The sequence below is a fragment of the Urtica dioica genome, chromosome 4, assembly GCF_054948205.1.
Source record: "Urtica dioica subsp. dioica isolate 48M chromosome 4, U.dioica_male_clone48M_v1_H2, whole genome shotgun sequence".
NCBI classification, from domain to species: Eukaryota; Viridiplantae; Streptophyta; class Magnoliopsida; order Rosales; family Urticaceae; genus Urtica; species Urtica dioica.
Window position 1 is genome coordinate 49,080,320 of NC_142759.1, and position 24,202 is coordinate 49,104,521.

The window sequence follows — 24,202 nt, forward strand, 5'->3', positions numbered from 1 at the left end:
TATCAAAAAATTGCATTGATATTGTGTTATTACCTTCTTCTCAAACCAAATTTTGAACCTCTTTCTATGCTCCGCTTCAATATCGCGAACTCCGGATTCGCTCAAGAGATCCAAATGCTCGCTGTTATTAAAAACATTACTTCAATAGAAATATATAAAAAAGAATGAATTGAAACACATTCCCAACGATAACTTACGTCAAATATGGATCCACTTCAGGACAGTTGGTATAGATGTACCACTCCGCGTTCTCTTTCTGTTCATCGTCTAATACTATCGGTTTCATCATCCCATAAGGCACACACATCTCGGATCGAAAAACAGAGAGCTCTTGCACTTGAACTTCATCTACACTTTTTTTATCTTCAAGATACCTTGCAACGAACGTCAGAGCTTCTTCTACAACATAAGCTTCCGCAATAGAGCCTTCTGGTCTAGCTCTATTTTTGACAAAATGTTTTAATGTCCCAAGGTATCTCTCAAATGGGTACATCCACCGCATATGCACCGGGCCGCCATACAACGCTTCATCTGGTAGATGAATCGCCACGTGAATCATGATCGTGAAAAAAGCTGGTGGAAATATCATCTCAAGCTTACACAAGATCTCGATGATAGACTCTTGCGCATTTTCAAGATCTTCTACTCTCAAGGTTCTCGAACTTATCAGCTTGAAAAAGTTGCAAAGCTCGGAGATCGTCTGATGTATTTCTTTTGGCACAAAAGGACGAATACCAACAGCCAACAACCTCTGCAAGATCACGTGGCAATCATGCGACTTCAAACCTGTGAGTTTTCCATCAGCAGTCACATTTTTCTTCAAATTCCCAGCAACCCCATCTGGAAATTTGACAGATTGGAGGAACTCGGTAAATCGCTGCCTCTGAACAAGGGTTAAGGTGTAAGATGCTCGCGGTTTGTACCACGAATCCCCTTGTTTTTTCAAGTGGAGAGCGGTCTTGATGCCCAAGTCCATCAAATCAAACCTCGCCTTATCTGTGTCGTAGTTCTTCTTTTCTAAGCTGAGCAAGGTTCCGAGAAGATTCTCGCACACGTTCTTCTCTATGTGCATGAAGTCCATGTTATGCTTCAACTCCAAATCTGACCAGTACGGCAACTCGTAAAAGATGCTTTTCTTGGCCCAATTTAGTTCGCACTCGGCTCGCTTTCGTTTTCTGCCCACAGAGCCAGCATGTTTGCCAGTTGTCGTGCAAGAGACACTAGCCAACTGAGCGAGTATGTCTTGCGGAGTCAACTTCTCGGGTTTACTGCGTTTCTCGTGGCGATCCTTGTAGTGATCGGTGCTTTTTCTCAATCGGTGACGCATACGCAAGAATCGACGATGGTCGTAGTAGACGATCCTGTTTCTGACTTTCAAAGACGGCGTGTCAAGGTTGCACGTCGGGCAAGCGAGATACCCTTGGCCACTCCATCCCGATAAATAGGATCGAGCTGGAAAATCGTTAATCGTCCAAAGTAGCGCGGCACGCAATCGAAACACTTCATCGTTGGCGCCATCTCGAACGCGGAATCCGGTCTCCCACAGTTCTTTCAACTCTTCGACAATTGGCTGCAAAAACACGTCCATGTCCTTTCCTGGTGAGTGAGGCCCCGGGATCAAAAGCGTCAGCATCAAGTACTCTTTCTTCATGCATAACCAAGGCGGCAAGTTGTACGCAGTTAGTACCACAGGCCACATGCTGTACGATAAACTCATTTCTCCGAACGGATTGAATCCATCCGCAGCTAGTCCAAGCCGCACGTTTCGAGGCTCTGCAGCAAAGCCTGGGTATCTCTCGTCCAGGTTTTTCCACGTCGTACCATCCGCAGGATGTCGTAGAACACCTACTTCCCTGACGCGATCTCTTTCGTGCCACTGCATCAAAAGCGACGTGTGTCGAGACGCGTACAACCGCTTCAATCGATCTTTCAGGGGAAAATATCGCAAAATCTTTTGCGGTATCATTTTCCCAGTTGGCTTCCATCTGCTCTCGTTGCATACTGGGCACACGTCGACTTCCGCGAGTTCTTTTCGAAATAGGACACAATCGTTAATACACGCATCGATCATCTCGTATCCCATGCCAAAACGCTTCAGCTTCGCCTTTGCCTCGTAATGTTTCTCCGGAATTCGATTACCAGCTGGATGAGACTTCTTCAAGAGCTGCAAGAGTTCTGTAAACGACTTGTTCGTCCAATGGTTCGTGACTTTGAGGTGCATCAACGAAACCAAGAACGACAAAGAAGAAAACTCTTTGCATCCAGGGTACAATTCTGCTTCCAACTCGGCGAAGAGGTCTTCCACTTGCTCCTCTGCACGCACCTCGCTCTGGGTCGGCTCCGTAGCATCGTCGAAATCCTCGTGATCCCTGATATCCTCCACAGCACCGTGCAATCCTCCTATTCCTCTCTGATCTGTTCCTCCTATGGAATCTTCTTCATGAGGAAGGACGGCACGCTCGAGCTCGCCGTGATGATACCATTTTGTGTAGCCTGGGGTAAACCCCTTGTTCAGCAAATGGTTCCTGACAACCCCGATGTCGTGCCATCTCACGTTGTTACAAGGTTTGCAAGGACACCGATATTTGCCATTTTCGTTAGGGAATCTTCTTGCAGCGCGAATAAACTCGTTAACACCGGTTTTGTACTGCAATGTCACCCGATTATTCTCCGTGATCCAATCTCTACTTGGATTGGACATTTCGCTGAATGAGAGCGAGAAATGAAAGTTTGGAAGAGTTATTGATAAAGGACGACGGAGAACACAATGAAAGAGAGATTATGAATTCTATGTTAATTATTTTGAGCTCGGATTGAATAAGTTGGGAGTTTTTAAACTAATTCATTCGAAACTCTACCGAAATTTCGGCAGAGTTTCCCCTATTATACTGACAAACCAAAAAACCTGCAAAATTATTTAAAAACGTACACAAACCATCCAGAACTATCCAAAATATCACAAACTATCAAAACATGTCACAAACTATTTTTCTTATTTAAACTTACAATTTCATTTCATGTTAAAGAAACTAAAACTAATCACAAATTCATTAACTTAATTTTAACCTAAACTTCATTTTATATTAAACATGTCACAAAACATCAAAACATGTCACAAAACATTGTAATTAATTACAATTTCTTTACAATTACAATTAACATACTAATCAAAATTAAATTAAAGAACCTAAACATATTACTAACTATGTAATTAAAATTTACAATGATTAACTACAATTATATTAACTAACATTTACATTTACATACTAACACTTAACATTCTAAATAATTACATACTAACATATCTATTTAATTAACTAACATTTACATACTAATTTCTTATTTAAACTTACAATTTCATTTCATGTTAAAGAAACTAAAACTAATCACAAATTCATTAACTTAATTTTAACCTAAACTTCATTTTATATTAAACATGTCACAAAACATCAAAACATGTCACAAAACATTGTAATTAATTACAATTTCTTTACAATTACAATTAACATACTAATCAAAATTAAATTAAAGAACCTAAACATATTACTAACTATGTAATTAAAATTTACAATGATTAACTACAATTATATTAACTAACATTTACATTTACATTTACATACTAACACTTAACATTCTAAATAATTACTTACTAACATATCTATTTAATTAACTAACATTTACATACTAATTAACTAACTAACTAACATTTTATATCAACTAACCTAATTAACTAAACTAACAACACAAACAATTTTTTTTTTAAAAAAGGCTAGACTTACTTGGACAGCTCGGGACAACAGGGGACGGCTCGGTGAAACGGCGGAGGAGGGATCGAGGCAGCGACGGTTCGGTGCAGCGGGGAGAGAGACTCGTCGAGGATAGGGACTCGTCGAAACAGCAGGGACGCGCGAGGCAGCTCGGGACAGCAACTTGACGAGGCTGAGCACGGGACAACGCATCAGTTCAGTCAAAGGGAAAATAAGAGAGAGAGAGAGAGAGAGAGGCAGTGAGAGATAGCTTACCGGGATTGCAGTGACACCGAGGCTGAGCACGCGTCGAGGCAGCGGGGCTCTCGGGGCAGAGACGCCGAGGCTGTCGAGGTCGGAGAGAGTGAGAGGTGAGGCAGAGAGAGAGCCGGGGAGTGAGAGGTCGGAGAGAGTGAGACTGAGGCAAAGAGAGAGCCGGAGAGAGTGAGGCAGAGAGAGAGCCGGAGAGAGAGAGTGAGGCAGAGAGAGTGAGGCAGAGAGAGAGCCGGAGAGAGAGAGTGAGGCAGAGAGAGAGCCGGAGAGTGGTGGCGCACGCGGCTTGGCGGAGGAGCTGCTGGCCGCCGATCGAAGCTCGGCTTGACGGAGGAGCTGCTGCCGGCGGAGCGTGGCTGGTGTCGCAGATGAGGCAGAGAGAGAGAGACGCGGCGGAGGTGGTGGAAAGGGCGGAGCGCGGCGGAGGTCAGAGAGAGAGAGAGGGTTTTTTTTTTTAAGTGCAGGGCTTTTTTTTTTGAAGTTCAGAGAGTTTGAGCGGCTGGAGAAGAAGGACCGCGACCTGGGTTTTTAAACAAAACCCTAATAATCAGGTGCGACAGAATCGCACCTGATTATTATAATCAGGTGCGACTAGTCGCACCTGATAACTCATCAGGTGCGACTAGTCGCACCTGATTATAATAATAATAAAAAAAAATTTCATTCGCCACGTCAGATTAATGAAATAAAAGAGGGGGATTTGAGGCCCGCCTAAAATTTAAAACTATCTGATGCGACACAGTCGCACCTGAAAATTTCATCATATTTTCAGGTGCGACTAGTCGCATCGGATTGTCAAAATCAAAAGACAATTTGAGCGAATTTTTTCGGCTTCTGATTGACTATCAGATGCGACTAGTCGCATCTAAAAGTTATTTAGATGCGACTTTTAGATGCGACTAGTCGCATCTGATAGTCTTGCGCATCAGAAAATCAATTTTGTAGTAGTGAAACACTATTCTTTTGTCCATTTCGGTGATCCCAATATTCTTAATTCGCCCTCCATTAAAAAACCTCCCCACAAACCAACTGCCAGAATCTCAACCCCTCCCCAAAAGCCCAACTTGCTTCGTAGACTTTGCATACGGCCAAACCACATCAGTTCCAGACAAGGCACCTTATTTATCGAGTGGGGAGATTTCAATTAAAATTACTGGAAAAAATATATAAATCTAAAAATATAAAGTAGAAACCAAATTGCACTGGCTAAAAAAAAGGAATTTATAACGAGAGAGAGAGAGAGAGAGAGAGCCACTCAAATTTAACACAAGAATTTATCATGATAGAATGCCCCTTTGCGTTTTCAACCTCTGATTGGCTGGAGTGTACGACACTGTACGGACAAATTCAGGTATTTTCATCGTTTTGTACGGAATAATATATTTTTTCCTTAACAAAAACAATTTCCTTTCCCAAATACTTCAATTGACAATGGATTTAGGACAGAGCTTCAAACTCCTGCTTACTTTTATATTCATTTTTCAATTTTAAATTATTTTCAAATGATATAGTACACAAGGATTAACTATTGTATTATTAAAGTCGTTGGACAATCAATACATAATAAATAGTATTAAAGCACTTATACACCAAGGTATGATAGATATAATTTTTTTTTCATATAAGCTTCTGTCCTTGTTTTTGTTATTCTGGGTTTTACCAAAATAAGCAAAAGAATAAGGTTTTCTTTCTTTACTAAGCTTAGGCCTTTTTATTTATTATATTTTTTTGCCGTAGAGCAACTATAATAATATCAAGGACTAAACGGAATTTATTTAATACCTTTTTCAAGGTGGGGTTTAAGGAAATTGTCCAATGAGAGAAGAGGATGGGAAGGAAACAAGTGTCTGCGATATACTATAACCACTCGAGAGAAGACGAAAAAGAAAAGGTTGGGTTTATATTTTTTTTTATTTATAGGAAACCCTCACACACACACACACAAAAAAAATAAAAAAAAAAAAAAAAAAAAAATAAATAAATAAAAATTTCTTCCTGATCATCTCTTTTTTTCTTCCATTCACCTTCTTCTTCTCCAATCTGTTTTGTTTTTTCTGTTTTTTTTCTGTTGGGTAAAACTTTAAGGGTTATTTTCAGAGTAGATCTTTCCATTTACAGCATATCTAAAAAAACGGTTATCACTGAATAAGGTGTAGTAAAAACTTGTTTTGTTATGTTTTGATAATAGTCAATCAGATAGAAAGAAAAAAAAAACCCCAAAAAGCTTTGATATTTTACCCTATCACACCCAAAACAAAATATTTATAAAGTAAAAATCATTCCCATCTTCCTGTGCTCCAAATTCTCTCAGAAAGCTAGGTAAATATTTGCTTCACATTTTTTTTTTTTTGGAAACTTTTCATTTTTTTCTGGGTGAAACTGAAAGGCGATCTGAGTTTTTTTTCAATTTTGATTTTGCTCGAACACAAGTGCGTATACATATATATATATATATGCTTTATCAATCTATGTGACTATCCGATGAAAATGTACTTACCCTGCGAATTTCTTTTAGCAAACCAAAAGTAATCTGAAAGTTTTGAAGGAGAAGATCTAAATGAAAGATGGAGAGGTGGTGATAATAATGGAAAGGATGGTTTATTTGTAGGGTTTGAGGATTATTTTGATATTGTTTTGGGAGTAAATGTGTGTGTGTTGTTGTGATTGTGTAGATCGAATGGTGAGAGGAAAGACACAGTTGCGGCGGATCGAGAACGCGACGAGGCGGCAAGTGACGTTCTCGAAGAGGAGAAATGGGCTTCTGAAGAAGGCCTTTGAGCTCTCCGTGCTTTGCGATGCTGACGTGTCGCTCATCATCTTCTCTCCCCGAGGCAAGCTCAGTGAGTTTGCAAGTTCTGCCAGGTTATTCCTTGTTCTACTTTTCTTACTCCATTCTCTAGGGTTGCACTCAATTCATTCCTTCTAAAAACAAAACAAAAATATATATATAGATCTTGTGTCTCTCATCACTACTCTATATATATATTTTATTTTTCCACTAATTAGAATACCTTTGTGATGCTGTCAATTTTCTACTGATCAATATTACGAAAATATTTATATGTATATTTGTACTTCTGTTCCATCTTTGAACTTGGAATTAATCTTTATACTAGTTAATATATATAATCAAAATCTCCTGATCCTGAGTATATACATACATGTATAGTTAATTATAACTAAGTACCTGTAATGAACTTTTTGAAACCATTAAGCGTGAATAGTAATTTGAGGAAATGGCATAAGTGTGATTATCTTGTAGTTGAAGTACATCATACAAATGGTATCCAATGTAGTAATGTCTCTTGAAAATAATACAAGCAAGTTTTGTAAGAAGTATAGGCTTTTTATAATATGTAGAATGTGTACCGAAAAGCTTTTTAAGTTTATTTTTTCTTTAAGAAAATTGTTTTGTCAAAGGTAAAGATTTTGGTAAAGGGACTAGGAAGGACATATAGATTTCTATTATTTTTTATTGTTCCGTAGATTCATCACCGTCCTTCTGCTTTAAGGTTATTTTGGCGTGATATGAAAAAAAAAGATTAATTTCATAGCAGAATTATATTTTATATTTACGATAGAAAGTGAAATTTTATAAGTTATTTTGTATATTTAATTTCAAAATTATAGCTCTCTGTTAATAATCTCATTGCTATTCTTTTACAGCAAAGCAATCATATATAATTTCTTTTTAACCGTGTTATATTATGAGTATGATTGTATCATGTATATAGTTCTCCGCAGATATAGTTGATGTTATTAATAGTAAATAATTAGTAAACTTTATGAAGATAAATAAATCTAAACTCAAAAGAAGATGGAGAGAAAGAGAAGATAGACAGGAGAATGAGAGAAGGTTTTGAGAGGATAATTAAAAGTGCATGTATTGATAAGTATTAATGTACAAAATAATGTATATATAGAACATAAGTTAGATTTTTTCAGACAATTCTTTGTTTTTAAAAAATTAACCACAGTTGACCTTATACTAACTTTTTCTTTACTAACCAAAATAGTGTAGTTAAAATTATCTTGCTAAACCACGATTAATTTAAAATGCATTTATTACGAAGTACCTTTTCAGATTATCAATACTAGTAGTAACCTTCTCAATGATTATTTTCTAAAGGAAAATTCAGAAAAATCAATTATAAATTGAATCTCTTTTTTATGTGGTAAATATACAGAACGTGTAAGCCATTTAATGTGATCTTTTATCATTTCAGAACAGACTATTTACTGAAATTTTCAAGAATACTTTTGATACAGAATTCTATCCTTGGATTGGATACCTAAATCTCAGGATTTAAATGCATGAAAAGTTTGAAGAAAAATGGAAACAAATTCCTTAGATGAAATGATATCTCACTGGTATTGATTGTTTGAACCGGAAATAATAATAATAATAATAATAATAATAATAATAATAATAATAATAATAATAATAATAATAATAATAATAATAATAACAATAACAATAACAATAACAATAACAATAACAATAATAATAATAATGTATAGAATATCCGGAAAATTAGAAATATACGAATATAAGAGATATTGATGAGCTTGGCACTCACTTCTTCGAAGTTATTGCTCATATCATATAGTTCGCAAAATACATAAGCAAAAAGGCATTGGTTAAAATTTGCCCCTCACTATAGTAAGCTTTTTTTATACAAACAATAATTATCATCATTTCAAGTACTTTGTGTGTCATATCATATATGTACCCGAGCTTACTATCTTTGTATTCTTTCAAATTTAACCTTTATAGTTTTGAACCACTGAATGGCTAGTTGCTTCGTACATTTACCACTCAACGTTTTATACATCCATTGACCTAAAAGAAAACTTTTTTATTTATTAATTTTGTAAGTACAAATACTATTTCTTTTTTTACAAACTAAAGTGTATATACACATTCCCCATATTAAAAGCTGAAAGTTGTCATTGGAAGTCTAGTTGAATTGAGAAAATATCACAAACGAAAAAAAGGAAATATAAAGGAATTTAAAAGGCTTGAGTTTTGATGTTAGATGACATAACAAAATCATCATCAAACTCGTAAAGATTTTCTTATATTCGTCGCATCTTAAAGGCTCGTTTGGTAGTTCACTCAAAAAGTTTTTGTTTTCTATTTTCTAATTTTTGTAGTTATACTGAAAAATTATTTTGCAGTTGTTTTCAAAAAACTGTTTGGTACAGTTTTCATTTTTGTTTTTGAAGGAGGAGAGAAGAGAAGAAAATTTTTTCCAAAAATACTTTTATTTGTTTTTAGTTTTTTTTACTCTTTTACGAAACAACTTCAAAATTTTTTAAAAAAAATTTCCAAAAATTTTACCAAATTCAATTTTCAATTTTTGTTTCCAATTTTTTTATCTCAAAAACTCTTTTTGAGATAAAAACCAAACACAACCTTAGTTTTCTACGGTTCTTTTTGCATGTTGATATATATACAAAATATATACATTAAATCGAGTGTTGATGTATATATGTTATAATGAGATCAAGAGGTAAAAGCACGTTTTATCCAAAACCCAAAAGTATTAAATTTAGATCGGGTTTTTTTTTTTTTTTTTTTTTTTGCTGCAGCTGTTATTAAGTCCCAATTTATGTTAAAAGTGTAGCTAAAGATATTTACCTTGATCATTTCTAAGATATATACCATTTCCATATTAATTAAGAGACTGGTATCCTGGTCTCGAAATGAGTTTTTTTTTTCGTGATTTTTGAGTCTATTAATTTCAGTTTTTTTTTTAATACATTTGGCTTTAATAAAATCTATCACCTAAGAGATTTAAAATATTCTTCAACTTAAATAATTTGTTGAATTTATTTAAAAATATTATTTACATTAATTTGTGAATCAGTGTCTAATGCTATTTTGTTTTTTATCTTAATCGAAAGATAAATAATTTAGAGTCAGAGTAGTACTGTATTATTATTATTATTATTATTATTATTATTATTATTATTATTATTATTACTATTATTATTGGGAAATTAGAAACAAGTTATTAAGTTTTAATTTATATATCTATATGTGTGTGTAAAATTCATTAATGGTAACTAAAAATTTACTCGCAGTTATATAGAAAAATAAAATAAATTTATACAGCAGTAATAGTCGAAGGCGTGTAACCTAAGGATCTTAAACAAAATAAATTATTTAATAGCATTATAGAACGTAGATAATAATATTTTATTGGGAAAAATAACATATATATTTTGTGTTTTAGTAAGTTTAACTTTTGATTTTCAAAAATTTCGAGTTCGTATCATATGTTTAACTAAAATAACGAAATTATACCTTAAAATGGACAATAGTGCCATGAAGCCATGAATCTTCATTTTATTGAATTTCTATTGATTTTTTATTGACATTGACTATAATATTTAAATGTAAACACCAATTATATTTATTCATTCGCGCCACATATGTAATTCATTTAAAAACTAAAAAATAAACAACAATCTCTTAATCTTTAAGAACACAGAAAGAGATAAAGGAGTAAAAATCAACAGTTGATAGTAATCAAAATCACTTATTCAAACAGATAATCCAAGATTTAGAGTTGCAATTCGAACACAGAATAAAGTCATCTCTTGGGAGATATGAATTTTATTATTTAATTTCAATTTAAAGCTATTATTATTTTTAAATTGGGAATTTGAAAGTTAGGATACTAATTTAGATTTGATTTGATTTTTCTTATAAAAAATTTAATATCAATAAAATAGAGATCTGTGACACTGTTATCCGTTTCATGATATAATTTTGTCATATAGAAATGAAGAATTATGTGCGAGTGTTTGTGTGTGTACATAATATGTACAATGTGTATATATACAACATGTGTGTGTAAGTTACCCACTGATAAACTCGGAAAAAATTGATTTTATATATATACATATATATATGTATATGTATATATATATATGTATGTATATTAATATAAACACGCCGTCGTTAATATATATGTATCCAGGGTTCAATTCCAATCTTCATCATATTTTACTTTTGTTTAATTATTTGTTTTTCTTAATTGCTTCTTATTATTTTCTTTTTTATATTCCTATCACTAATAACTTATAATCAATTTTAAAATTTAATTTATATTTACTTCCTTCATGTCGTTCATTTTTTTAAAGCTTCATATTGTTTATTAAGTACATAAAAAAAAATACGAGATTTGCTATATATGTCATGAATTTAAGTATGATTATTTTATAAATTGAACGTATGAGTTTCAATCTTTCTAATAATAAATTTTAAATTTTTAACAGTTCTAAACTCAACACAAATTTTAAATATTTTAAAATACAATTAAATTCATTTTTTCTCTTCAATTTATAAAGATACTGTGCTCGCTTTCGATTCAATCTTTGATCTGTCACTGTGTGTAATTGTGTGTGTATATATATATATATTGTTGTAACTACCGGATAAGACTGACATAGTGTAGATCATGAATAAGGGTAATAATAATATCTGAAACTTTCTATTCCAATATCTGAGCTCAGGGAAAAAAATGTTTGATATTAATTGCACTAGCATATATATTATAAGTAACTGTTAATAGTATGTTGAGAGTTTTATAAACATAACTATAGATTGAAGATTTCCAAGTTGCAGTTTTGATAGTAATTGCACGAGCAAGGCTTTATTTTTCCTTGAGTTTTTACTTCGAAAGAAAGTGATCTGATGAATGATTTTCAAAAAATATATCATTCGTTGATGTAATGTTCAAATAATTTTAGCATGCAGGCCACGATAGATCGTTACCGAAGACATACTGCTAAAGAAAACCATAACAACACATCCATAGAACAAAGCATACAGGTTATTAATATTTTGTTGTCTTCAATATTATTTACGATAAAGTAGTCTTTTTAGAGCTTTTAAATTCAATGATAACAATATGGAACTGTAAATTGCAGCAAATGAAACAAGAAGTAGCTGCAATGATGAAGAAGATAGAGCTTCTTGAGATCTCTAAAAGGTTTGACATTTTTAGTATTATTATTATTATTATGATTATTCCATTTTTATAATTTCTTAGTTTGTCTAGCTGCAAATTAACCTTGTTTTCTTTTTAAAAACAAAATTATTCGCTTAGGAAACTCTTGGGGGAGAGAATGGAAACTTTATCCATCGAAGAACTGCAACAAGTTGAACTACAGTTGGAGCGAAGCGTGAACAAAATCCGAACAAGAAAGGTGATTTTGTTTTTCGATGTCATTTTTTGAAAACCAATTTTATATATATGCGCGGATAAAATTAACAATAAAATCTGGTTTTTAAGATTAAAAATAAAGTTATCCAATTTATTTCTATTAATCTTATGAAGGGAGTGAGTTCAAAAACAAAAGGTCAAACCTATAACAAACAGTTAGCGATTAAATATCAACTAAAACCACCTTTCATCTCATATCAGAAAATTGAAACTTACTTGCGTAGTTAGTTTAAAATCAGCAGAGTTTGTATGTCTTCTTTAAATCACATATGATCTGTTGTTAAATCTACTGTTTTGATATTGCTAACTATAACAATGTAATGTGCTATACTGTAAATGTGGTTGAATTAATTTTTAGTATAATTCACGGAAACACCACGTTTCTAGACATATGGGATGAAGACTAGAGTTGATATTTATTTTTGTATATTTTGCAGACACAAGCTTTCAAAGAAGAGGTTGAGCAACTCAAGGAAAAGGTAATTATCATCTATACTGATTTTTGAATTTGAAAAATGAAAGCCGATCAAAAGATATTTTGCATTCTAGTTCATATTTCTTATGAGAAGAAGCGTCTTTTTCAATGAAAAGTAATAATCATAGTTTATTACTTGAAAGGCAATCAAGTAGTTTAGACATTTAATTAAGTTTGACGAGTTTATCACATATCGTATTTGGTTGGTTGTAAAACTTTTTCAGGAAAGAGTTCTAGCAGCTGAAAATGCAAGGCTTTGTGAGAAGGTATTGAATATTGTAGATAGAGGCAGATATATTTAGTAAAAGAAATCATATATATGTTGACAGTTTATTGTGTGTGCAATATTAGTACGGAGATCTGACACAAAGAGATGATGGAATGAGTCCCAACTCTTCAGACGTCGAAACTGAACTCTCCATTGGTCCGCCCCAGACACGCCTCAAGCGCCATCCTTGAACGGAATTCAGATTCCAACAGTGCTTAATTAGAAATTAATCAGTATTATTCAAAATAAGATCTTTAGTTTACCCTTCTCTAGCTGTAGCTTGTGGTGATGAGAGTGACATGAAATCAATAATGTCTTTTGAATAAAATCTTATGCAACCGTTAACCAACTATGGATTGGTATTCACCATTTCTCACTTTATTTTTCACAACATATGATTTTGGCAATGCAAAATTCGGACCAAAAAAATCATTCTATATATATATATATTTAGCGGCTCAGTGAACATAGGGGATGGGCTCAAGAAGAGGTATATGAATGTAAGGCCCAATCCAATATAAAGCTGTATCTTTGTCATCTTTGTTGAGCTGTGAGCTCTTAATTCTTCACAGAATATAAATTCTTTTTATGAACAATCCCAGTATATACGGAGTTTATTAAATACCCATTTTTTTAACTGAAACGGCTAACAACCCTGAATTTTAATTAAATTGTTAACGATAAATAAATCAAATTTTAAATCATAAAACATAAAGATAAAGTTAAATTAAAATTGAACACATTATGAAAAATTAATAGCTGTTTAATTACACAATTTAAACACGGAAGACATCTATTTTCGTGATTAATTTTTTTAGCACGTGTGTATATATATATGAAAAGTGGACGAGACAAGTAATCTCTTGTAATCAGATATGTTCACTTAAAACAACTCAATATATATATATATATATATATATATATAGAGAGAGAGAGAGAGAGAGAGAGACTCAATATATATAAGAACGAAAAATGTATTAGTACTGATATTGATGAAGAGTGAATGCATAATTTAATACGAGATAAACTCCTACATAATAATTGAGACTGTTTGGAGAAAGAGCACAAATAATCAATAAAAATAACTAAAACTCCGGATAGTTAAGCAGTAACAAAGATGCCGAGATGCATCTGACGAGATTTCTCTCTCACCCTCCAATGAAGAGAACTAGTTTTATGGTTGGCCCTCGAAATATCCATTTCTAGAAGCATTTAGATCCGGTGACTCGAACACCATAACTTCAATGTGGTCATTTCTAGCCTTGAGGTCATCACGCCCTTGTATTTCCTCTGGTGTCGAATCGGTTTACCTTGAACGAGTTGATTGCATATTTGATAGGTGCGTGTCGTACGTAGAAAACTCCTATTATCCCAACTAAATCCGAGCTTGTTCTTGAGTAGTTTTGAGGTTTTTCGTGTGTTTTGAAGGTTTTCAGGTCAAAAGTTGGATTTCTATGATACTTTGGGCAAATTTGTACAAAATCGAGGCATTCGAGATCACATACGAGTCAAAAATGAAGCACGTGATAGAACCTCGCGCCGCGACCCCCATAGCGCGCGCCGCGAGGTTTGGAAAGCACCCCGAGCCATCTCCGAGCAGTTTGCGCGTTCCGCGAGGCTAAGGAATTGTTAACCTCGCGCCGCGACCCCTAGACCGCGCGCCGCGAGGTCGAAGAACTTTAGCGTCGAAAATCCCCGAGCGTCAATCGCGGAACGCGACCTCCCGAGAAGAACTACCTCGCGTCGCGACCCCTGTACCGCGCGCCGCGAGGTGCACGAATCTAAAAGAGGAAACGTGTTTTCTGGAGCAATCTGGGCCGTCGGATCAAGTTTTGTTACCCAGTCTACTCCGAAAATTAGAGGAAACACCCTAATTTCGACCTAAGCCTATAAATTCACTTCTCAACCTCTTGTTTAGGACTTTTGGCACTTTTTCATTGTTTTCACTTAGTGTTTGGGAGAGATAGAGAAAAAGAGGAGAACCGTTCTTCATCAATTCGCGCCATTCACAATTTTATTCTTCTCCTTTACTCTTGAACTCCCGTATTTTAATTTTCAATTTAGTTTTCAATTATGGTTTCTTTTTCTTCTTATTCTTTTATTTTATTTTGTTTTCTCGCTACGCCATGAACTAATTCCATTAAGGACTATGGCGTAGCGGGTTTAGGATTCGGTTATGGATATGATTAAATATATTGAAGTTCAATTTTCATTCTCTACTACTTTGCTTAATTCAAACCCGTTTTTAATGCTTGATCGAGATTAGCTACCTTGTTCATGATTTTATACTTCAACTTGATGCTTGAGAAAGATTAGGTTGTTAGTGTTTTGGTTTGAATTACTATGATGCATGCCCAGGCTAGAGATAGTTAGGTTGCCATAGAATCGTGTGAATACTCTTGAAATTAATGCATGTTTTTGTTAGGGATTGAGATCGAGAGAAGATTTTCCTAATTTTGACATAGGTTGTTAGATGCTCAAGAAAGATTTAGCAATATTGTTCTGTGAGTATGATTAGCAAAGTGTAGTGAGTTGATCATTGATTGTGCGTCAAATTCGTGTATCCAAACCATTGAATAAACCCGTGAAGCCTTGGTCCTTAGCCTCTCTTTCTGCTTACAACTTTTCTTTGAGTATTTTGTTAATTATTTGCGTTAGAACTTGTCAATAATTTATGACATCTTTCAATCTCATCTTTAGTTCAATTCGTGCTACACTACTAGAAATATGACATTTAGCGACGGAAGTATTAGCGACGACTAAATCGTTGCTAATTTTTCGTCGCTAATCAACCTTTTAGCGACGATAATTCCGTCGCTAATTATTTGGTGCCAAAACTTCTAAAGTTTGGCGGCAAAGATAATTAGCGACGATTTTATCGTCGCTAAATGTGTATATTCGTCGCTAAGTTCGCGGGAAACAATTAGCGACGATTAAATCATCGCTAATAGTTTGGAATTAATTTCGAAATTTAACGAAATTCAAAGAGGGAAAAATCCCCCCAAAATAATTTAAATGAAACGATTTAGCGACGATTTTATCGTCGCTAAATGTGTAAAAAAATCTATTAGCGACGAGGAAATCGTCGCTAAATGCCTGGTTTATGAACTGAAAATTTAAGTTGATTTAGCTACGAAATTTAAAGACATTTAGCGACGATTAAATTGTCGCTAAATGTCTTTAAATACCAGGTCGCGACCCAGACCCCTCATTCGCTCCCAAACCCTAAAATCTCTAAAATCTCTCTCTGGTTTCTCCTCCTCCGCCGTGCGCTTCCTCCGCCGGGTGCCGCCCCGACGCAGTCGACGCCGTGTGCCTCCCCGGTAAGTCTCTCTCTCCTCACTTCTCTCTCTCTCCTCACATCTCTCTCTCTCCTCACTATCTCTCTCCTGTCTGCAGCTCCGCCGCCGCTCCGCCGCCGACGCCGTCGCCGCTCCACCACCAACGCCGTCCTCGTCCTCGTCCACCGTCCTCGTCTTCCTCGTCCTCGTCCACCGTCGTCGCGCGTCCACGTACGGTAAGGTTTTTTTTTTTTTTTTTTTTTATAACGATAGTTATTTATATTATATAGTTAGTTATTAATTAGTATATAGTTATTTATATTAGGTAATTTAAATTATTTAAATTAAATTAGTTATAAAAAATGAAATTGTATGAATTAGTTATAAATATTTATATATATATATATATAACTTTATTTATATATTAGTTATAAATGGTAATGAATTAATTAGTTATAAATTGTTAATTAACAGATTAGGTTTTAAAAATTGTGATATTATGCTTATTTGGGTGTTATAAATATTTATATATATATATAAGTTATATTTTATATAATTACATAATTTAGTATATAGATATAAGTATTTATATAATTAGTTATAATTATATAGGATATAAGTATTTACATAATTAGTTATATATAAAATTAGTTATAATTATATATAATTATTTAGGATATAAGTATTTAATCTATAATTTAGTATATAATTTAGTATTTAGGATTTAATTACGATATAATTTAGGAGGTTTGATAATTTAAAATTGTAAATTAGGATTAGAGATTAATTATGTATATAAGTATAGTAGATTAGAGATTAATAAATTAGGAAATGTAATTTTGTTAATTACGATTAGAAAATTTAAAATTGTTTAAGTTTGTGTAGTTTATGTATGAATTAATGAATTAAAGGTAGTTTAACGAATTAGTTTAAAGGTAATTACTAACCGATTCTCTAAAGGTAACAAACTTAAATTAATGAATTAGTTTAACGAAAATTAGGTAGTTTATGTGAAATTAATTAATTGGTTATGGATTGAAATTGAAATTGGATTTAATTTTTGTTAGAAATGACTAAAAATGTGAAATTAATTAATTGTTTATAGATTTAAAAATGATCGAACCACTGAGGTTGGATTTATTGTTAGTTTTAGGATGTTTCTATGCAGGTTTTAAAGTTAAAGGCTGATGCCGGGTTGTTAAGTTTATAAGGGAGGTTCTGCCGAAATTTCGGTAGGATCGTATTTTGTTTTGAATTTCAGATGGCTGCGGCTACAGGTTCCGACGGCCGGCGTCCACACTCCGACGCCCGACGTCCACACTCCGACGGGCAGCCAGCAGAGGACTCCCGACGCCAGCCAGCAGACGACGCCCGGAGGACCAAGTCAGTCTACTCCGACGCCGCAGCCTGCAGAACTTCAGCGCCAGCAAAAGAGCGTTTCACGTCGAGGAGGAGGAAAACGAGCGGCGGGACGACAAAGCAAACGTCGCGATTAGTGTTTTATTAGAAATTTTGTGTATAGTACATATTTCTCGATAACCGAAAACGTACGTAATCGGATTTTTTTATATATTTGTTGATTTGGATAATATAATTTAGTTTTTATTTGATTTTTCATTTTAGAATTTCATAAACAAAAAACCATAAAAAATAAATAATTAACGACGAAAAAAAATAAAAAAAAAATAAAAATAATAATAATTAGCGACGACAAAGTCGTTGCTAAATATTATTACACAGAAGTATTAGCGACGACTTTGTCGTCGCTAATTCACGCGGGAATTTTTCGCGCGTGAATTAGCGACGACTTTTTCGTCGCTAATTCCCTGTTTCAAAATGGAAAAAAACTTCTCGTCACGACATTTAAGGACGACATTATCGTCGCTAATATCGTCGGTAAATATTTAGCGACGATAAAATCGTCGCTAAATATATTTAGGCACGCATATTTAGCGACGATTATTATCGTCGCTAAAATCGTCGCTAAAGAGATTTAGCGACGATTACGGGGTTTTTAGCGACGAAAAAAATCGTCGGTAAATGTGGTATTTGTTGTAGTGCTAGTTGATTTGTTTGTTAATTAAGCTTGTTCCTCGTGGGATCGACACTCGTACTTAATTCACTATATTACTTGAGCGACACGTGCACTTGCGCGCGTAAAAATCGCAACAATATTGTAGCCTTTACAATTAGGGATTATACCACAAGTATGACCTAATCAATAATTTTTTACCAAAATCTATTCAATCTATTTTAATCCAAAAGTATTACTAGCCGTTTTGTATATTTACATTTTTAACCCATTTCTTCTTCTTCTTCTTCTTCTTCTTCTCTTTCTCTCTTTCTCTCTCTCTCTCTCTCTCTCTCTCTCTCTCTCTCTCATGCTGGCTCATTTTTATTTTTGAGTTGCTGAATCCTCATAGCGTTCCCTTTCGTTCTCATAGAACCGTTTGAAGATTTTTGTATTTTTCATTTGAAAAATCTGGGAATTCGTTTAAAGATTTATTGAAATTTTGTCAAATAAATCTTCGAAGATTCTAGGAATTCGTTAGAAGATTTATTGATATCCGTAAAATTTATCAACAAAGATATCAATAAATTTTCAAAGAAATTCTCAAATATTAATATTCAAACGAATTCACAGATTCTTCAAATGAAAAAAAAAAAAAAAAAATCTTTAAACGGTTCTATGAGAATAAAAGTGAACGTCGTGGGGATTCAGCAACTCAAAAAAAATCAGCCAGACAAGAGAGAGAGGGAGAGAGAGAGAGAGAGAGAGAGCTTAATATAAATTGACGCATGAAGCAAATTTTAGAAAAAAGGCCTATTTTGAATAGAAAAAAAATATTAATGATATATTTAAAAAGAAACACTAAAGTTTGGGGTATAATACTTATAAGATGTTAAGAATCGGCCTTGAATGGGTTTTATTAAAATAATAATAATAATTGAGAAGTTTGGGATTCATTCAGGATGGGCCCTTTTATATTAAATTAAATGAGTTTTGTGCCAAGAGAGAGAGAGAGAGAGAGAGAGAAGAAGAAGAAGATAGTTAAAAAGCTAACTACACAAAATGATTAGTCATACTTTGAGAAAGTTATATTTATGTATAATCCCTTACAGTTAATAATCTGCATCTCTTTGTGGAGATTTCAACGGCAGCTTGCACTTTCATTTTCTCCTTGCTTCTGGTGGTGTTTCCTTCATTTACAGACAGGATTGGCTTAGCATAAATTGATACCTAAAGCAAATTTTAGAAAAATACTTATTTTGAATAGAAAAAATATTAATGATATATTAAAAAAACACTAAAGTTGAGGTATCATACTTATAAGATGTTAAGAATCAGCCTTGAATGAGTTTTATTAACACGAGGACTATATTAGCCTTGAATTTGGTGTTATAAATACATATTGTAATATTAAAAGGGCCTTTTTATGAGTATTATTAATACATACAGGAATATATTAGCCTTAAAAATCGATTTAAGGTGGTACATCAAAGCATAATTCAAATAATATAATTTTCATTAAATTTTATTTTGCACATTTTTTAAAAGTGAGGCTTAAAGCAAGGGTTTTGGTGCTCTTGGGTTGGGCCGGACCTGCTAATAGAAGCTCATTTTGTAGGAGAATTGAAGGGCTTACATGTAAATTTGACCCAAAGTTTGGATGATAAATCAGAGCATTGTTTTCTGAAGGCACCTAATTGGTCGCATAATATTTTATTCAATCCATAGCTGGATTGACATTGCAATAATATTATTGCACCTAGGTCACAAGCACAACCCAGATTGATAAAACAAAAAAAAATTATAATAAAGGTCACGATCCGGTGGAAGTTTTTCGCCCAAAATCATCGCCGAAGAAAGTGACGGGCGTTAACCGATAAATCGGCGTTGTTCATCACATCATAAAAATAACAAAAAATTGGCTACGTAAGCCACCTAAACTATATGAATTGTAAATTAGCCAACCTTTGGTAAATAATTTGTAAATAGCCAATTTGCATACGTGGCAGCCTATTAACTACCTAAAATATATGTTTGGTTGTGTTAAATAAGACTTTTATTAATATGTTAATAAGTTTACTTGGATATTTACAAGAAATTAACCAAAGGTGGGCTATATCTCAATTCACTATATCCGTGTGGCTATATAACTTAATAACCCTAAAAATAATGGCATTTTAATTAAAAGTTATAATTTATTTTCCTTAACATGAATCAATAACTAACAGATACCATATTCAACATTTTTATGACAAATTGAGACCAGGCCATAAAAATATTAGAAAAAACGAATTCATATAATTTTATTAAAAATGACAAATTGAAACCAGGAATAAAAAATTAGAAAAAACTAATTCAGATAATTTTATTTTATAACATTGCAGTTAGGTCTATTTTCAATGATAAAAATCTCGTTTAGAACGGTTCTAAAGTTTTAACTGGTTATGTTTGGCTAAACTTATTAAGCCCAATTATATTTTTTTTCCCCAAAGGATTAACCGTTTCGAACTCTTTGGTAAAATCAACTTTTATAAAAGTTTCAAAAGCTCTTTTGAAAATTAAAGGTAACTTGGAAAAGCTACATATTATAGCTTTTGAGAAAAACGTTTTTTTTAATATATTTACTTTTATATCCTCGTCCAGTTGTTCAGAAATTGATATAACCAAAAAATATATACGACCACAACATATATCAAAGCTAAAATACACACATTTATAGTTTTTAATGAGTCGCATCTGCACTAACAAAATGCACCGCGTCACAATACTTAAACTATCTCCTAATTTTTCTAGCAAATATCTATATAATATATATATATATATATATATATATATATATATATATATATTTTCAACACCAAATATATGTATTTACATAATTAAGTGTAGAAATATCACACTCATTCTCTGGAGAAAGTATTTGGTGGTATTAGGATTACCTTATTTTAGAGTGTGTTTGGTAAGGGGTAATGTAACTCACATTCCCAAAAGTCTTAAAGATTATATTATTTGGTCTGAGTTAATGTTAAAAAAAAACATTATCATGAATGTCATTAACTAGGTAATGAGATTACCTTAAAATAGGATAATCTTAATACTACAAAATAAGTGTTATTCATATTAGAATCCAATGGGAACCTTGTTTATTATTTTTTTCAAATAATTGGCTATGTAGCCATCTTAAAAACTAGCAATTTGGTTTTATCCAACCTTTCGTTAATTTTCCGCAAATAACCATCTTGCTTACGTGCCATTTTATTAATTGAATTAATTTTACACATTTGCCCTTATTTATTACACCTGCTAATTGAATTAGGCATTTTTTTTTTAATTTTGAATCTAACCGATTTGGAAAGATTGTTAACGTGTATTTGGAAATTTTCAGAGTTGACTTTAACTAATTAGTTTCTATTTTCGTTGCAATTTATTATGGATAAAATCTGTAAATATATTATTCATTTATTGATATTATTTGTTTTCATAATTTTAGAACGTCCAAAATATTTCCAGAATTTTTTCAGTTTATTTACACGAATATACTGTGAATCATTGAATTTACAATGCATTTTACGATAAAACAATTGGTATTAACTGTAAATCAACGTCGTATTTACAATCCTGGATAAGAATTCACCAGAACCAAAATTTAAGCAAATTCACAATCACTTAAATCAATCTCATACACTCAAAACCACTAGCAATTCCGATGAAAAAGAAGAAGAAGAAGAAGTAGAAGAAGAAGAAGAGAGAAAAAAAAATGAAGGATCTTCATTAATAAAAAATAAAATATTTGGGTTCTTCTTTCCCAATTCTTCTTTCCGTAAAATATTTGGGTTCTTCTTTCCCAATTCTTCTTCTTTACAGGCGACAGAGAGTCCTTCATCGCTGGAGCATCGCCGCTCCGAAACCGAGACTCACCTCTCCTCTTAGGGTTTTCGTTAGAGAGGGTTTTTTTTTTTGCTACGTCAAGATTTGGTTTTGGTTAGATGGTTTAATATCCCGTGTTAATTGTATCCCTCAATTTGCGTGATGTAGTTATATATGGCCGATTAATTTTTTTTCCTTTTTAATTAATGGGTTGAAAATTTTGGGCGGGATTTGACTGGATTCTAATTAATGCACGATTTTTTTTTAATTTTGGGGTGAAAATGGGCGGGATTTGAGGTCATTCAAGTCTTTTAACATGCTGTAAATAGATTATTGTGGCTATTAACAGGAAATTAACAGAAGTTTGGCTAAAATCAAATTCCCCTATAGCCGTGTGGCAATATACCTATATAACCCTTATTTTTTTATATATATACGCGTGTTAATGCCTGAAAATGGATCAACACGAAAACCGGTCCGAAGTTCGGTCTAGGACCGGACATATGACCGCGGGGTGGTCAAACGGGGAAGTTGTCTCGACACTTGTCGCCTCCGCCGTGCCGGCACTACTAGGAAAATGTAATTTGGTGGCATTTTTTTATGCTATCAAATATAAAAGATGGCACTTAAAAAGTGCTATCTATGAGAGTGCTACTAAAAGATATATATGTTTTAGTGGCGATCAAAATTTAGATGGCGGTTAAAATTGAACCGCCGTGAAATAAAAAAACCGCCGTCTAAGAAAGCATTATTTAATTATTTATGCGAATTTTTTTTTAAATCTCAAATTTTAAATTTATTAATTAATATTTACGAATTTACTATTTTTAATTTAATTATTTGAATACTAGTTACCATTTTTTCATTTGAATTCAATTTTTTGAATAATTATTGACTGATATTAAAACACCAGAACGCCTCGTTCATGATTTAGTTAGAGGAGGGCATGTATTTAAGAACATCTCGTTCATAATTTCTTTTGCTTTGCCAATCTCATGATTTTTAAAGAAAGAATATAGTGTTGACAAGAAAGAAAAGAATGCTATTCATAGCAATTGAATAATATCAGCCGTGCCTTTCTCATTCATTGTAAATGTATTTATACAGGGAAATAGAAAAATAAGAGCAGGGTAATTTCCTCTGCTATAACAGCTAATTACAGCTATGAATTTGTACCAGAATAGTACGGATAAATATTAACCAATGGATCATTGCCAACGTTGTACGAGGAGGGAATTCTGATAGGATCAGACACGTCAGACCTGAACACGTCAGCTGTTCTAGAAAGCTGTAGAAGTTTCAGAAACGCAGCAGTGGCCTCTCAGGCAAAACGACTTTCTGATTACTTGTCGTTGGTCTGTATGTGTTTGTATGTCTTTTTGCTTGAGAGGTTTAATATCCCCCGTTAATCTGAGCACTCCTTTCCAATGGCCGGACTCCCAATCGACTTCTGAGAGTCGTGAAGAAAGTCGACGAGATTGGCTTGGTGAAGATGTCGGCGATTTGATTGTGGGCTGGAATGTGTCGCACTTGGAGAGACCGATCTTGAACCTTCTCGCGAACAAAAAAGAGGTCAAGCTCCATATGCTTGGTCTGAGCATTTTGAATTGGGTTTGCCGAGAGAAGAACAGTGCTGAGATTGTCGACCCAGATTATGGGGCATTGGCTGGAGGAAACTCGTAGTTCATGAAGAAGTGATCGGAGCCAGAGTATTTCAGACGTGGCGGTGGCAAGACTTCCATACTCTGCTTCTGTGGATGAGCGAGAAACGGTGGGTTGCTTCTTGGAGCTCCACGTGACGAGATTTTTTCCGAGAAAGATGCAGACCCCACTGGTGGAGCGGCGATCATCAATATCTGTTGCCCAATCTGAGTCGGAGAATCCTGTGATGTCGAGGGATTTGACATCGGAGAATCCTGTGATGTCGAGAGAGTGTGATCGCTGGAGCATGAAACCGAAGTGAAGAATGCCTCGTAGGTACCGGAGAATCCTTTTTACGGCTTTCCAGTGGGGCTGTAAGGGATTATGCATATATTGACTC

At 33.6% G+C, this 24,202-nt stretch overlaps 1 protein-coding gene across 8 annotated transcripts; it reads left to right on the forward strand.

Annotated features, from left to right (window-relative positions):
• The first annotated feature begins 5,265 nt into the window (after positions 1-5,265).
• Positions 5,266-13,442, forward strand: LOC149401813 (MADS-box protein SOC1-like). Of its 8 annotated transcripts, none has more exons than XM_089611749.1 (9): positions 5,266-5,370; positions 5,812-5,910; positions 6,692-6,881; positions 11,778-11,865; positions 11,964-12,025; positions 12,143-12,242; positions 12,697-12,738; positions 12,959-13,000; positions 13,086-13,442. In XM_089611749.1, exons 3-9 carry the CDS (start codon positions 6,697-6,699, stop codon positions 13,191-13,193), a joined length of 627 nt encoding a protein of 208 aa, XP_089467875.1. In that variant the 5' UTR covers positions 5,266-5,370; positions 5,812-5,910; positions 6,692-6,696; the 3' UTR covers positions 13,194-13,442. The 8 variants fall into 8 exon arrangements, with proteins under 8 accessions (XP_089467875.1, XP_089467879.1, XP_089467877.1 ...); XM_089611751.1 differs by lacking the exon at positions 5,266-5,370 and adding an exon at positions 5,593-5,613; XM_089611748.1 differs by lacking the exon at positions 5,266-5,370 and adding an exon at positions 5,613-5,700.
• The last annotated feature ends 10,760 nt before the right edge of the window (positions 13,443-24,202 follow it).

Excerpts from the sequence above, each read along its gene's own strand:
- LOC149401813 (XM_089611749.1), top strand. The coding sequence starts at position 6,697 with ATGGTGAGAGGAAAGACACAGTTGCGGCGGATCGAGAACGCGACGAGG. Across the intron at positions 11,866-11,963 it reads CCATAGAACAAAGCATACAG|CAAATGAAACAAGAAGTAGC; the intron begins GTTATTAATATT and ends TGTAAATTGCAG. Across the intron at positions 12,026-12,142 it reads CTTCTTGAGATCTCTAAAAG|GAAACTCTTGGGGGAGAGAA; the intron begins GTTTGACATTTT and ends TTATTCGCTTAG.